Source organism: Scardinius erythrophthalmus (genome assembly GCF_964197995.2).
Source record: "Scardinius erythrophthalmus genome assembly, chromosome: 5".
NCBI lineage: Eukaryota > Metazoa > Chordata > Actinopteri > Cypriniformes > Leuciscidae > Scardinius > Scardinius erythrophthalmus.
Window position 1 is genome coordinate 16,990,845 of NC_138225.1, and position 17,279 is coordinate 17,008,123.

At 36.0% G+C, this 17,279-nt stretch overlaps 1 protein-coding gene across 50 annotated transcripts in view; it reads right to left on the reverse strand.

Annotated features, from left to right (window-relative positions):
* The window catches only part of arvcfb (ARVCF delta catenin family member b), a 214,977-nt gene that overhangs the window by 28,280 nt on the left and 169,418 nt on the right, over positions 1–17,279 (reverse strand). For 32 of the 50 annotated variants that reach the window (XM_081366657.1, XM_081366698.1, XM_081366688.1 and 29 more), the window contains 2 exons: positions 15,821–15,992; positions 11,290–11,361 (listed from right to left, as the gene is read on the reverse strand). In XM_081366657.1, coding sequence (XP_081222783.1) covers positions 11,290–11,361; positions 15,821–15,992 — 244 coding nt within the window. Of the gene's footprint in view, positions 1–11,289; positions 11,362–12,721; positions 12,740–15,820; positions 15,993–17,279 lie in introns of all 50 variants that reach the window. The other 18 variants (XM_081366668.1, XM_081366664.1, XM_081366695.1 and 15 more) reach the window with 1 other exon arrangement.

A 17,279-nucleotide genomic window follows, 5' to 3' on the forward strand; every position in this document is an offset into this window, starting at 1 on the left:
ATGATAACCGGCAAGAATAATACAATTATTAAATAAAATATTAAAATAAAAAAATTATTTCAAGATATATACTGTGAAAATTAATCTTACCTTACACAAGTTGCTAAGTAATTTACAAGAAAAAAGATACATAAAAAAGATGAATAGACATTTTTACTGGAAAACAAGACTGAAATACTGATGTTATCATTATATATGTTATAGTGATATGAGAAAATGTTTTTACGCAGTGCAGAAGTCCTTTTCAGATTTTCTTTTTTATTTCAAAGTCACCGAGGCGTCTCACAGCATGTGGGAGAAAGACAGTGTTGACAGAACGAGGGCCAGATGAAGCATGTCAGCATAAATGTGAAATGTACAGCTCTGATAAACAGGGACATCGGTAGAGAGCTCGAGTTCATTAACAAAACATCAGTGAAAAATATGGCAGCTTCAGATTTCGAGCAGAATATCTAATCCCAGCAGAGACAGTTTCCTAATGGAGGACTCGAACGGATAACACAAATGGATTTCTCAAGTGTAGATTGCTGTAAAACATCCCAATTAAGAATGTTGTTCTTGTTAAGAAGCTCTCTAAATTCAATGGTGGGTTCAACAACACAGCCGCCAGGCACGATGGCAAGATGCTGTTCGTAAGTGAGCCGTCTGTACCGCTCAGCTCTGTTTGGAGAACACGTAAATCTCCATACCGGGCGAGCTGTCAACAGGCAACAGAAGCAAATTAAATGAGATATGGAGCAATGCAATGAAAGGCACACACATCTCTTCAGGAGAAGACTAAGAAAGCGTATGGCCTGTATGTGTTGTATTACCTCGGGAGAACTAGTCTAATGTACAAACAATCCCTTGTATTTTGTGATGACAATTCTACAATGAAAAAAAGAATAATATATAATTAAAAAGTCTTTTAAAAAGAACAGGGAGCTCTAAAAGGTATTACTACACTCTAATCAACAGGCAAATACACAAAGCATGAATTTATTAGAAGCTGCTGAGATGGCACTAAGCAACTTCACTAAACAGCCACTTCAGTTTTAACACAAAATCTTTCTTATGCACTAACCACTAACAATTCAGGTGCTAAATGCGGAAACAGTGAAACAGGCGGAAAGTTTTAATTTAAACAAAATTTGCAGTATGTTTTCCTTTGAAACAATTTTCACTCAGAAAATTGCTAAATTTGACAAATAATTACAAAGAAACGGCAATCTACATGTTGAATTAAACATGCAATTTTGAGGTAGAAAGACTGCAATAGTATTTTCTTGTAAAATGTAATCCAATAATCTGTTTTATGTAAATCTGTTTTTTTTACAGCTACACGATTAGGGAACATGAAAACAAAAACCTTTGAAGGTGAAAAGTAGAGAAAAATCATAAATAAGCTTTCATTCATTTATCTATAAAGCATCTACTTTATTATAATTGAAATTTGACTATTTCACTAAATTTTTGTGTCCTTTATGGTCATTATAGTGTAGTAATTATCTTTGCAAAATGCTAACATAAAAAAAAAAATTATTCATTTGTGAGTCTAGTCACCAGTGCGCTTCATGCAAGCTGTTTCCAAATCAGTCACTTAAAATTTACTATTTTGAATAGGATACTGCCTTTACGTATCCACCAGACAGCAATTCAGCTCAGTAGGCTTTGGAATAAAGCTTAGGTTTTCATTTTAGTATTTTTATCTGTAAACAAGTTGGACTCTGTGTAAAGCGTGCTGCTCAGGGGCAGGAGGAACCACAGCGGAACACAGTCAACATGATTCATCATCATTTCCTCCACCTGATGTCACCATGTTATGGGAATCAGAGGGCTTAAAAAAAACAATAAGCCAGAGAAGGGGAAAAAATGACATGTAATTAATTCAGTGTCTTCATCCCTCACAAGACTCTGTTATGGTGGTTTTATGGAATGCAACAATGGCTTCACTGCATTGTTTAAATTAAGAGCTAAGAAACACAATAGGTGTATTAATAGTCACCTTCTGTAACCTCTATAGCATAGTAAATGCCATTTCAGTTAACACCAAAGAACATGTTCTCATTAGCTCTGCTCCACAACCTAGAGAACTGCTTTTAAAGGATCATAGGCACACTCATGACACTAGAGGTCACATCAAGGTCCATTGCCTACTGTCAATATTGTAACAATGTATGAAGCACAGCTCATACAGGAGTCACTTTCAAATCAAGCAGCTTTATGTTGGTCAACACACTTAATCCATGTGACCAACTTGAATTTGAACATGAAATCCCTAATTGCATTCCTACTGAAATGACAGTAGGACAGCATTCCATTTCAATGAGCTTAGTGGGAAACATTATGTAATAAATAATAATAATAATAATAATAATAATAATAATATAATAATATAATAATAATATATATATATATATATATATATATATATATATACAGTACCAGTCAAGAGTTTGGAAACGTTACTATTTTTAATGTTTTTGAAAGAAGTCTCTTATGCTCATCAAGCCTGCAGTTAAAAAAAAAACAAAAAACAAAAAACAGTAATATTATGAAATATCATTACAATTTAAAATAATGGTTCTCTTTTTTAATATACTTTAAAATGTAATTTATTTTTGTGATGCAAAGCTGAATTTTCATCAGCAAGTACTCCAGTCTTTGGTGTCTTATGATCCTTCAGAAATCATTTTAATATGCTGATTTATGATCAATGTTGGAAACAGTTGTGCTGCTTAATAATTTTTTTATAACCTGAGATACTTTTTTCAGGATTATTTGATGAATAAAAAGTTAAAAAGAACTGTATTTATTTAGAATAAAAATCTTTTGTAACAATATACACTACCGTTCAAAAGTTTGGGAACAATAACTATTTTTTTTTAAAGGGTAACTAAACCCTAAACCAACTTTTTTTATTTAATGATCTGTAAGAATGAGGCTTTATTAGTGCTGTTCATTGATTCGAGTAACTTTTTTGACATTTGAGTATAAAGTGTTTTAATTTTACAATATATGGTGTAAAAACGTCTGAGTGCTGCCCTCTTAAGGTTGAACGGTGGCTACTGCAGTTGAATTTTCCTATTGGATGTTGCGGTGGCAAGTGACGTAAAAGGTGGCAGGTGACGTAAGCAGGTTCCAGCTCTACCACGCCCCTGGTACGAGCTCACCACCATAGACATAATATACATAGACGCCCTATTGGCCGCTTTGGAACGTTGCTGCGATACGTCAACGCGTCCGCCATTTTGTGGAGGGCAAGACTGCGCTGTAATCAAATGCAAGTAAACTGCTGAGCTGCGGTTTTTCTGTATAAAAACCAAAAAAAATTACATTTATCAACCGATTTCAGTGGTTTGTATGTGGTGTACAAAAAAAGTTCCATCTGTAGTTAGTTAAACTCTCGATAGTTAGACTTATATATTATTATTATTTTTTTTAATAAGGAATGGCCAAAGCTCTGGCTTGTCATGTATTTAGCTTTTCATTCTTGGATAAGAATTGTGAACACCCCCATACTGAGATATAATTTAATTTTCACATTAAATTAAATAAAGTTTTCTTATTGTGGGAAAAGCATATTCTGTCATTGACCCGATTTTAGCAATAACAAAGATAACTGATGGATCCTTTATGGTAATATGATATGGTACAACTACAGTGCAATGCAAATAGTAAATATAAGATAAAGTGAGAGGTAGGCTAATAGTAAATAGTTTAGTCAATAAAATAAACAAACAGTATACAGTAAATAAAATAGTAATGAAAAGTATAATTATATAATATCATAAGTACTAATATAATAATAATAATAATAATAATATATTGATAATAGCATATAGTTTATGTATACTTTAATAATAGCAATATGAAATATCAATTACAGAATATAGACAATAAAAAATAATAGGTTAAATAGTTACTATGAATAGTAAAATAATTTGACAGCATAACTATAATAGATTGATAATTGTAAGTGGTATATTATTATAATAACAATAATAAATAATGTAAATTTATACATTTTAAAATATTATTACATAGGCTATATAAAATAAAAAATGACGCAACCCTGTCTCTTTTTGTTAAATTTCAGTTTTTAAAAGGTATAAGAAGCTATACAAATCAAGAAATAAAGTAAACGATCCAGTCAAACATACAGCAGGCTACACTGTTATAATAGCCTAAATATATTAAGTTATGAAACTTCACTTTGCCCTCAGCCAAAACAATCTGCCAAGGAACAAATTATAGATCAATGAAACCAAAGATCGCCCGTTAGATAAACACAAGACGAATTATTCTCACTAGACTGACAGCGACTAACGTCAGAACTCAGAAGCGGTGTACGACAGGCACTATAGCCGAGGCAAGGCTGTTCTCGGCGGGGTACATGAGCGCTGAGCGCCCGCGGGGATCGCTGGATCTCACAACTCCGAAACCGTCAGATAACATTTTTAAAAAGGCGCTATCTTTATAAATAAACCACAGATTTGAGCTTTAAACAACTACATTGTCGACTGAAAAACTCTTAAAACTACATTTCGTGACACAATAACAGTAGTATTTTTAAATTTCGTGGCCTTTCTCCTCTGAAAATAAAAATAGTAAATGAAATGCAACCAGAAACAAATTTTCAGTTTTGCTTGAGAAAGGTAATTCCCTGAGACCTGTTTTCAATTGTGTGGCGATTTGTAAAGCCCCAAGCAGCACAAGAAATAGGCATTTTTCTCAATTCTCGTTATGAGAGGTATGGGAAAGTTGCCCTCCGCAGTATGGCGGCGCCGTTGACGTACGATCCAGCGGCCAATAGGGCGTCTATGTATATTATGTCTATGCTCACCACGACCTTGGTATGAGCTATCGTAGATTTATCTGTGTACAGTGGTCAGGAGGGTACGTAGGTGTAGTGTTGCTGGTTTGCATAACTTTCCAGCAGACTTGGAAAATAGGCGCCAGTGTTTGCATGCACTTGGCCTGGAAGACCGTGACTGTGAAACATGCATTTTCGCGGGATTGCTTCTCCAACGCAATAGAGGTGGAAATGGGCTTTTCCACACAGCTCGCGCTGAAAAGCGACGCAGTGCCAAACGCTGCTCCTCCTGCATGGACTCCACCGCCGCAGCGGCGTCTTGATGTGAGTGATCATATTTAATCACAATTTATGGTTAGCAGGGCCGGTGCTAGCCATTTGGGTGCCCTAGGCACAAATGCTTGGTGGTACCCCCTCCCCCTCGCGACACGAATGGACCAATTCTACAAATAAATAAATCTCCAGTTAACTGGCAGAGCATTCATTTCGTTCGTTTTTTAAATAAGATACTAGCGCTGAAATGTGTTTTTTTAAATCAAGTGCTCGTTGCCGCCGCGATCAGTGGCACTACGGATACAGAGTTTTCTCGCGTGGCTCGCGCACACACCGCACTGTTTTCACTCGACGCGCGCTTCAATCGCAACGCAACGGATTGAAGCACGCGTCGAGTGAAAACAACTTGCGAATACTCTCTATTCATTCTGTTGAAATCACAAAACATAATGCAAACGTTTGCTTGTCCCTGCTACAACCACTGATGAACATAATCGTTTTGATGAGAGAAAAAAAACTATACGAGAAAAAAAAAAACCCATACAAGGTCGGATTCGAACCCACACCCTCTGACACGGCTGGCGAATGCTCTACCACTGGACCATGTATTAGGCTACATCTCATTAAACGTCAAATTAAACCCCATGTAACCTACTATTTAAATCGATTGCTGGACATCGTAATGTTATTTGCGTCCATCGTCATTGAATTTTGAAATCAGATAGAGCCGGCCAGAGCGCTGCATAATAAGTAGCCACGCCGGCTTATTCAGTGGAAATACACACCGACAATGACACGCCCCTACTGCGTGCTAGAATCTCCGAAAAACAAGCCGATTTCAAAATCAAAATGTACGCTTTTAAATATACCAATACTGCTATCTCAAACATGCAGAGGCTTCTTCGTGATCTCAACTAACAGATTCTGCAAAAAAAACGAAAATCACCAAAAAAAAAAAAAAAAAAAAACGCTTCTTTTTTTTCACGACCCAGATTTTTTGGTGCCCCCCCAAGCACTTGGTGCCCTACGCGCAGCGCGTGATGTGCGTGTGCGGAGCGCCGGCCCTGATGGTTAGGCTAAAGTTAATCCTCTGGGGTCGACAAACGCGTTGGCGCATTTTGCTGGATTTTTTCACATAGCGGCAAAGTATGAATATGCCTATATAGAGAGCGCGCGCTATTGACATCAACTTGATAAAACCAGAGAATGACGGGCTCTGATAAAACTCATCAGATGCATGTACTTACGTCGTCCCCTCTCTCTCCGCTGGGGTCTGCCCACTTTTCTAGCATTTTTCAAATATTGACAGTGGGTGGAGTCAGGCTCTGACCAGGGGTTTAGTTACCCTTTAAAGAAATTAGTACTTTAATTCAACAAGGATGCGTTAAATTGATAAAAGGTGATGGTAACGATTTATATTGTTAGAAATGTTTTTATTTTGAATAAATGCTGTTTTTATGAATAAATGCTGTTGACATTTTACTCATCAATGAATCCTGAAAACAGTATTCCAAAAATTTTTATTAAACAGCACAACTGTCTCCATCATTGATAATAACTGAGTATCAAATCATCATATTAGAATGATTTCTGAAGGATCATAAGACATAGTAATTTGGAAAAAAACCCATTGTGCCCTCACTGTCATTCTTATCTCCCTCAGAGAATCCTTAATTAATTCTCTCCTGTCTCTTTTTCCACGCGGTGAGAAGCCTTTATTTCTTTAATGGCGTGTAGTTTTCCAACAGGTCCTCTTTGAAATCAAATTATCGAAGCATAAAACGCAACAAAGATGCTCAGTGAATAAACCATGGCTGTGCGTCTCAGGTTTAGCTAAGCGACCAAAATCCCTCAATACTCTAAGCTGTCACAGCAGCCTCTCAAGCACACGGTTATGATGTATGGATATATCACACAGAGAGAGAGGCTCAGAATAGATGCAAACTCAGTTACCCTGTTCTATTTATTGCATCTTAATCCCCATCTGACATCAGATCAGACTTACTATTCATCTGATCTCCTGCCTTTTCTCAACCCTAATCCTATTCTCATGGACAAATGTGAATCCTTGTGTATTCATTACTTCTCAGCAAAGAGATTATTTTTCCTGTTCAAATAAGTGCAGGTTTATGTCTTATGTCTACAGGAAACACAAAGCCCAGTGAATTCAGATGCCTATAAATAAATGTTTTTTACAGAATATAATAGGTGTGATGAAAGGACATAATTAAAACTATGCAAAGTGGATGAGGAGAGGGTTTTTGATTTACGTCCCATCTGAATCATACTTTAGGTATAATTTGTGGCGCAAGTATAAGTTGTGGCGCAAAGCTCATCTGCTTGCTTGACTTGCTATAAAAAGGTCAAATCAGCTTACATCGATAAACCATCAAAATGAATTGTAATCTAGATCAGTAATCCCCATTTTGCATGTTAATGAGATAGAGGCTAATTGAAGTGAGACATGAAAATGCTATTGCTATTGAACAGCTGAAACTGCTCCTTCAACCTCCTGACCAGCATCTATTATTTACTTTGTGCAACACTCAATATCAAACGTTCTGCGAAAACAAAGTCCCTTAAAATATTTACAAACTAATACATGGCTGTTGTTTGTATCTGGAGGGTCAACTGGACTCAAAGCTGTGTGAGAAAAGTGAAAACACACACCAGTAGACTAGTAGTAGTTCTGCAATAGTCAGCACATTCACACACAGACACACAAACCTTTGAGCAGGCTCTCACAGAATCTGTGTCCACAGAGAACACTGCAGATTTCCGCAGGATTGTAACACCTATGGAGTCAAAATGTACTAAAGTGTTTTAAACCTAAAAACGTGTAGAAACGTACACTACCACTACTCAAAAGCCAGTCTCCTGCTTACCAATACAGCATTATTTGATATAATGCAACAGTAATATTCTGAAATCCACAAAGACATTGATCATAGGATAAAAATGACAAAATATTTCCCACAAAATTGCATTTAATTATCTATGGAAAGCACACTCTCTTTGTCACACACTCTATCCAATACAAAAGCACACACATACAGTACAGACACACATTCACATACACAGAAAGTTGTCAGCGCTGCCCCGCAACTTTATCAGTAAAATAGATTTGCAACAGAAAAGCTACATGACATTTCTCAGTAGCGAGGTAGTAACATTGCTGTTCTTGAAGTAGTTAAACTTAATAGTTTAGTAAACTTACTTAGTAGAGACGTTGCTGCCAAACACTGTTGAGAGCTGCACCGGTAACTCATGCGCTTAATTATTTTCTCTCTCTCTCTAATAACTGCATTGGTCTGCATATCAATGGCCAAGCTTCATTTTGAAAGATACACAAGAAATTAGATACACAAGAGGGTTTTAAGTACAAAAACCTTATACATGTCTTAAAATAAAACATATTAATGTCTTGAGGTGTGGCAACTCTAATATAAGCGGAATAATTGACTCAGAGTCCGGGCTGTTGAATTATTAGAAGAATTATGCACACCTGAGGTGTAACGGATAGAGGTCTGCACAGGCTGAAGCCCGAACCCGGTCCGTACCCATGATGGTTGGACCCAACCCGAATGGAACTGTTCAAATTTAAGACCGAACCAGACCCGAACCCGAAATTGGTTTCTAACAACAAATAACTTTTTGCAAAATTCTGTATTTTTAGGACTGCATGCAACAGTCATTAATCAAATATATGTAAATAAAAGCAAGTTTCATCAAAGCACAGCGGCTCCCTCAGCAGTCAGCACACAGAAGCAAAACAGAAGAAGCACGTACAGTACTTACCAATTATGAAAGTTTGCTGGGTGAACAGGTGCAACAGTAACATAAATTCCTTTTGGATCCCAAACTTCGAACTTCAAGTATTGCACAACTATTTACACAAATATATCCTTCTCAGTCCGAGTTATGAAGAGAGTGGCATCGACAGCTGATGGTTTCAGCGCCGTCCTCTGATTAAAAGTTAGTCCAGCTGCACTGAAGTTCCTCTCACTGATGCCGTGTTGTTGTTTGTATAGATTTTTTCTTTCGTTTTTCTTTAGTTACAAACCCGAACCTCTAGTAACGGCCGCTCTGCTGCTTCACGCATTACCACTTGTAAACATTGTTTAAACAATTCAATGGCCCGATGTCAATCATTTCTTACATAAACTTTGAAGCATTTTTGGGGGGGATTTTCTGATGAATATAACAAGAACATCTTTGACATAACATGTTCTTTACTGAAATATTTATTTACTTTACTTTTCTTTACTGTCACTATTTATCAATTTAAAGCAAAATCTTACAGACCAAATGAAAGAGCTTTACATTTTTTGTTTATATTCCATTTCTCAGCCACAAATCTTAAATAAAACTGTACATATAACTTTGTTTGATAATTCATCCATCTTCATGGACTCAAGAAAGACCAAATAAATATTATATACAAATGTATGTATTAAATTGTTTGATAATTCATCCATTCTCTTGGACTCAAGAAAGACCAAAGAATTCCACAGATTTCTCCCCAAAATTTGTGCAGATTCCTCATGGGTCTGCTCATGAGCTACAGATCTTCCTCTGGCAAACAAAACATTCCACCAACAACACATGTGAACCTCTCTACTAAAGCTTGATGACTACATTTGATTTAGCATTATTCCTATTTATTCATTCACCTTTATCTTTCTCTTTTACAGACGGCAACACAAATTATGGTCCTCACATGAGTGGGAGATCAGTAAACAGTATTTCTCCTCTTTAATGGGATGTCTTCACAAGCAAATATCTCCCTCACAGACTCATCGAAAAATAAATCAGGTCATCTAAAAATGATTCATTTTTCATCCCTCTTTGTGGCTCATCTATAGTAATACATAAAAAATGAGCCTCAATAAAATATTTTCCTCTCCCACTAAGTAGAGCTCAAAGGTAAAATGATCCTAGATCCCAGTCTGTCAGAAGGAAAGAGGTATTGAGTGGCTCCCTGATGACTGTTGAGGGGGTGTAAATAGAGACGGACATCTATGGCCGTTGCCACACAGGCTGCTGTTTTTCAGGGTTTAAGACATCAAGTCTAGTCTCGAGACCCCTGTTCTGTTTCACTACATTGCAACACATCTTGTCTAAATTCTCCCTTAACCTGCATGCCTTATGATTAATTTGCATACAAGGTTTGAATATCCATCTCACACACAGATGGTTTAAACCAGAACGGTCTCAACCTGGTGTGTTTCTGAGGGTAAATCAGCCTCATTCTACTTGGATGGACTTGGTCAAGGATATCAGTTGCACTAAAATACATTGACTATTTAGCACTCTGCCACTGAGGATAACGGCTGTGTTTGTCATAATGATAAAAGGCCTAGGCAGAAGAATATTGTTACCTGATACTTGGGATTCCCAGAGGATCTCTGTATGCTTATGTGCACTCAATGCACTTTGTGCAAACCGAAGCTCTGCTTCAAAACCTAGCAAGCTCACTGCCTACAGCCTACTAATGAAGCATCCGAACAGACTTGGAACCTTATAAGTGACTTATGTGGAATTTGCTCATTTTATGCCATGTCAGCACCAACGATTATCTTCATTAAACAAACATTAAACAAAGAGCATGTAACAAAAAATTGTCAACAAATTGTTTTGACGCATGTCAACTTAATCCTAAATATTCTAAAATTTTTCTGATGCTGTAATGACACAATGCTAAAAATAAAATGCTAAATTTTCCATTCTTTTTTAATGGTAATTTATAGAAAGTCTAAGAGAACAGTACTTATTTGAAATAAAAATCTTTCGTAGCATTGAAGCAAAGGTCTTTACTGTCACTTTTGAACGGTAGTGCATTTCTCTCATTTTTGAGCTTGTCATGATGCATTCTGGGATTGCCTTTACAGTAAATTTGTCAGATCGAGGTATCATTAAGGCCTTACTTTTGGAACAGATTTCACAGTAGTGTGCCTGTGATGCCTTAGAATACTGCAGCTCACTAAGTTTTGGAAAAGAGCTTAATTTCCCATAATTTTGTGTAGTACAACACTCGGTAGTTTATATTAAAGAGGGCTATTTTTAGACTGTATCTTACTGGAATTCACTTCACCTGCCTTTCATGACTAGATTTCTCTCTTTTTGAGAGAGACCAAAGAGTCAGGTCTTTTCCTGTCCCTTTTTCAGAAGAGTGGCAGCTTAAAGATGTAATAATTCGGTGATGTCAAATAAAGACGTACCTTTAGTGGGTTCTGTGCGCTTGGGTAGGTCCAACGTGTCATAGTTTTTGTCATGCTCTCCGTTTTTCCTCCCTAAGTGAAGAAAGAGAAGGCAGAGTGAGAGAGCGTGAGAGAACGAGACAGAGAGAGCAGTTGTAAGTGTCACTCTATAAGAGACGGAATTTACTGGTATGAAAATGTCAAATAGACCCAAGTCTCAGAAACATACACAGTCACAGACGTGCCACACATAAATTTAGCTACTACACAGATATGCAGAGACAAACTCTTGACACCAGCTCCCAAGAGTGGAACCCCCCCATTGAAAATGCAAAACTTTTGTCATGGACGACGGAGTGAAGTAATGAACACTACTCCACTATCACACACAGAGAACATGTTAAAGGGACAGTAATCTACATGAACGTTCTGCCTTTATTTACTCACCCTCATATTGTTCCAAACATATTTGACATGCTCCAAAAACAACAAAAAGCATTTTAAAAATAGTCCACATGACTCAAACACACTACATATTAAGTGCTCTGAAGCCACAATATTACAGGAAAAGACCAAAACCAAAGCCATTTTTCAGTGAAAATCTTTCACTGAAGCATTTAACATCTTATTTCTACAAATTGAATATTTTAGTGAATTGTTTAGTATCTGAATGAATTATTAAATGAAGGAATGAATTACATTGATTAATTAATCTTTTTTTATATATTTATTTTCCTTTAAAAATTCTAAAAAACAAGATAAATTTACTTGAAAAGCAACTTAAGATACTGACAGATTTATTTTTGCACTTTTTCAATACAATTTATGAAAACAAGTCTTAATATTTTATGCAGTGTTGATTCTCATTAAATAAATGTTAAAGATTTGTAAATATTTTAACTAATAAATAAAACAAAATACAGAGTTCATTTAGCATAGGATTCTTTTTTTTTTTTTGCAGACAAAGATATTGCATGCACCTTTTGTAGATAATATCACATGGACTGCACTATGGCACTTTTTTACATTTTTACTGTGCGTGTTTGACAGCCTCTGGTCAACATTCACTTTCATTGTATGGAAAAAGCTATGTGAACATTCTGTTAAACATCTCCTTTAGTCTTCTATGCAAGAAAACAAAAATCATACAGGTTTAAATTAACATGAGGGTGAGTAAATAATGACATTTTTGGGTGAACTATCCCTTTTAAGCAATGGGCAAGAAGAAAAAATGTAAAAGCCAGGCCTCGTTAACAGATTACAAAAGACACGCAGACATCTATGCCATCTGGCTAAATCTGTAAATCGGTTTGACATTTCCTTGAATGAAAGTTGAAAGAGTGCAAAAGGGCCAGCGATGACAATTTTATTCTGATAAAGATATAGGGAGGTATTAGTGAGTGTATGCTGAGAGAAACAGACAGACAGCGGAAAAGCAGGAAGAGACACTCACCTTGATTAAACCATTCCTCTACAGCAGCAATACCAATAAGGAAAAAAAGCAGGCAGGGGAAGAAAAGAGGAGATTCAGAGAGTGTGTGTATTAAAGCAGACAGAACTTATTTGTGAACCACTTAAAAGTACATAGGAAAGAATAGAGCGTTTAAAAAATATATAAGGTTTAGGAGAGAGTCAGTTCCATCAGTTCTCATGTTGCACAGCTCTTTGGAGCAAATTCACTAAATGGTTACAAGAAAGTTAGAATATTCACATATTCCAATGGCCATTGTGTTCTGCAATGTGTCAGAACAATTCATAATGTTACACAAGTGTGCGCTGCATTCTCAGAGTTGCTGCCGGGTTGCTATAGTGGGCATTTGCATAATCAGTCTTCTACAGACAGTTTTCTCTTTCAACTGTGATGGTAGATAAACTGTTTCAAGAAAATCTGGCTAAGAAATGTACTGATGTCAAAGTCAGGATATTCAGCTAACCACCTGAAAATCAACTCATTCAGTTCAATAGCATAGTCTTATGAACGTCTGTCACCTCTGAGTGCTGACGATCATTACTGCTAAGTGAAAACACAAAGAACTACCGGTCAAAAGTTTGGGGTCAGTACCATTTTATTAAATGTTTGTGAAATGTTTTTTTCTCTCAGCATTAGAGAAGAAAAAACAAAACTTGAGTGCCAATTTACAGTTGCTGCAATAATATCTTTATGACCTAAGTTGATGAAAACATTCCGATGCACTTACTGCCTCGGATGTGGCCATTCTAATGACTGACAGAACACACATGTCTGAAATTCTCAGAAATTTGCTGGTGAAAAACCTTATAACTCTATTTGGTAAAAGGTTAATAATATAATGAGACATGAATGCACATATGTGTGTGCTCGACATATATATATATATATATATATATATATATATATATATATATATATATATTAGGGCTGTCAATCGATTAAAATTTTTAATCGCGATTAATCGCATGATTGTCATGAGTTAACTCGCGATTAATCGCATTTAATCTCACGTTTTTTTATTTGTTCTAAATGTACCTTAAATTAATACTTTTCAAGTTTGTAATACTCTAATCAACGTGGGCATGGATAAATAGATGCTTTATGCAAATGTATGTTTATTATTGAAACCATAGTCAATATAGAGCATAAGGAGGAGACATGTTTCAAAGGTCATAGATGTTTTTCAAAGAACTTGTTCATGTCTATTAGACATGTAGAAAGAACAAAGAAATACCAGGTTCCCATTACTTCTCTTTCTTTGCACTGAGCAATTTACTAACACAAACATGATTAGATTTTTGCATGACAGGGGCAGCTCTTCTGAAAATGCTAAATGTAGGCTACATTAATTATTTATTATTACATTGTAGTTTGTCTCTCTCTGTGCCCATTTTGATGAAGCTAAATTCTCAATAAAAATGTTTTCATTGGTATATTTTACTGTTTCTGTTGTCAACGGAATGAATTTGAAATGGTGACTGAAACGCGACCCATTAAGACATAACCAGCTCTTCCTTCTAAGATGTTAAGTTAATCTGCACAAAAATTCTGATAATCGAGCCGTCGTCTGGTGAAATCAAATACACATAAGATAAAGACAATATCTGTGCTCTGATTTCGGCTATACTTGTAAAATTAGAGAAGCAACATAATATCTGTGAATTAAAGAGCTGCTCCTCCGCGCGAGACGCAGAGAGAGAGAGAGAGCGAGAGAGAGAGAGAGAGGCGCGCGCGCGTGCTGAGAGAGCAGTACCGGCATTACCGGTAGATTCTCAGAAACTAAATAAGGTTTGGGCGCTTTGTTGAAGGGAAAAAAAATCGCTAAAGGGGTCTGCAATGTCGCCAAGTTGGCAACACTGTGTATCTCCATTTCTCCAACTAGGGGTTGGGCCACGGGTCAAACAGAAAATACGCGCTGCGTTAATCGCGCGTTAAAAAAAATTAGTGCCGTTAATATGATTTTGCGTTAACGCGTTATTAACGCGCTAACTTTGACAGCCCTAATATATATATATATATCTTTACGGTAACTTTTGCTCATATTAATACATCCTTGCTGAATAAAATCAATTTCTTTAAAATAAAATACTGACCCCAAATTTTTGAATGCCAGTGTAATCTATATGTGATTAACACACTTTAATAATTAAGAGTAAATACAGTGAAAACCAATTTTTTTATAATTTCTAACATGACAGTGGTGCTGAAACGACACACTTTCTGCTTAAATTTGCGGTAAGCCAACATGGCAACATAAACTTTATATGTTTTGTGAACAAGACTAAATGATGCCTTTTAACTCAGGTAAGATTTTGCTGGGACCAGGGATCTGTCTAAATAGCTTGCTGGGAAAACATCTCTTAATTTTTGTTTTCTGGTGCAAATATAGGTCCATCTGCAGGGCCACTGACAGATAAACAAACCTCATGAGGCACAGTATGCCATCAATGTTGCCATCTTAGTGGTTTAAGCACATTCTTGCTTTTTTGCTCCTTCAGGTTGTTTGATGAGTTCCCTTATAGGTCTGTTCGAGAATCAATTCGCTAATTCAGATCACTAATATATTCAAGAGGTCTCTCATCAGTTAATTTGAGAGAACAAAAATCTGGATAACTAATACAAGAAATAGAGAAAAAAAAATCACTGGAACCTGGAAATCAATCAGCTCTCCTGGCATTGTATTTCGAACGAGTACCTGGACAACACAAGCGCATCGTGTGGAAGAACTGATTCATCTCAGACAGTGTAGCACCACAGACACTGAACCTACACCCACATCCATTTAAAGATGAATATTGATTCAACATTGATACCCCAGACACACACTCCAGTTATGAATCATGAGCCACAATAGAGCACAGGCCAAACAAATAGACTCAAGCATCATTTAGCTTCCTATTATCTGCCTGCACTGCTATTTATGATGTTGTGTAAATGCTAGGATCGTACTGCCCTCCATGGACCTGCTGCTGATCGAAGAATCCGGCTGTTGATGACCAAGGCTCAGTGATATAAAGGTGCTCAATACTGTTTTAGAAGTATAAAGCACATAGATGAGATGAAGAAGAATTCAATAATGACCTTTGGCCTTCTTTCCTCCGAAGCAGCCTGCGTCATCTTTCTTCTTCCTCTGAGTGCCAGCAGAGCCGGGACCCTGAAGAGCCGAGGGGTCCTGGAACTTCTCAGCCCCTGGAATCTCCTTGTGCACGTGGTAAGACAGGTTCCTCATGATGCAAACACAATTCTCCACAGACTAAGAGACAGCAAGGGAGAAATATTGAAAGAATGAAATATAGAGGGGAAAAGACCTTAAACATTTATATTATAATATAAAAGATATGTTAAAACATATATATAAAAAAAGTATAATATAAATGTGACCATTTGTCTAATAAAGAGTAAATAAACATTTTAATAATAATAATTTTACTGGTTTCATGTCTCATCAACTATTTACACTCAGATCAATATTTTGTGTTCATTTATTTCTTTATTTCAGAAGTAGCCAAGTAACAAGTGGGATAATGTGCAGCAAGGCAGTCATTATCACAAATTAACACTCTGTCAAGATGATACAAGATCCCTCTGTTTCAAGTTAAGATCATGGGGCCAGTGGCATAAACATATCCACTAAGTAGATATCCACTTTCTTGATTATAGAAAAAAAATCATAATTATTTTGGTCAATATTGAAATCACGATTATTTAACATGATTATTGGTGATCAAAGTTTTATTTCATGACAATTATCGATACTTCAGCAAAAACTAATACTAGGTAAATGAATGTAAGTATCAAGTCCTCAAAACAGTTACAGTCAGCAAAACAATAAGAATAAAGAAACAAACCAAACCGACAAAAAATACAACAGAACAAAAATACAAATTAAATAAACAGTGCTTTAGGTTTTTACGAAGATGTACTAACAGTGGTATTGAGATAAGTAATAGCTTTCAACAGAAATAGGTCTCGGAGTTCGCGCACAGAAAGCCGACTAGGGAACAGTATCTCTTTCTCGGTTAATGTGCTTTTAAATAATACTGTTTATTATCAAGCACGTCCCACAGTTTAGCAACAGTAGACTGCATTTGTAACTGTCTGGTTACCAACACTCTTCATAATATCTACTTTTGTGTTCAACAGAAAAAAGAAACTCATACAGGTTTGGAACAACTTGAGGGTGAGTAAATGATGACAAAATTTTCATTGTTGGGGGAACTATCCCTTTAAGTTTGGCTTAGGGAGGAACGAAAGCGCGCCACTGTGAAGGAAAAGAAGGTGCTCTGGATGGAATGCGGCAGCATGATTTTATTGAATGGAATATTTAATCGAAATATTAATGATTTCAATATTGATAAAAATATATCAATACAAATATATCAATATTATAATCTTGACATTATATATACATATACATATATATATACATATATATATATATATATATATATATATATATATATATATATATATATATATATATATATATATATATATATATATATTTTTTTTTTTTTTTTTTTTTTTTGCATACGACCTA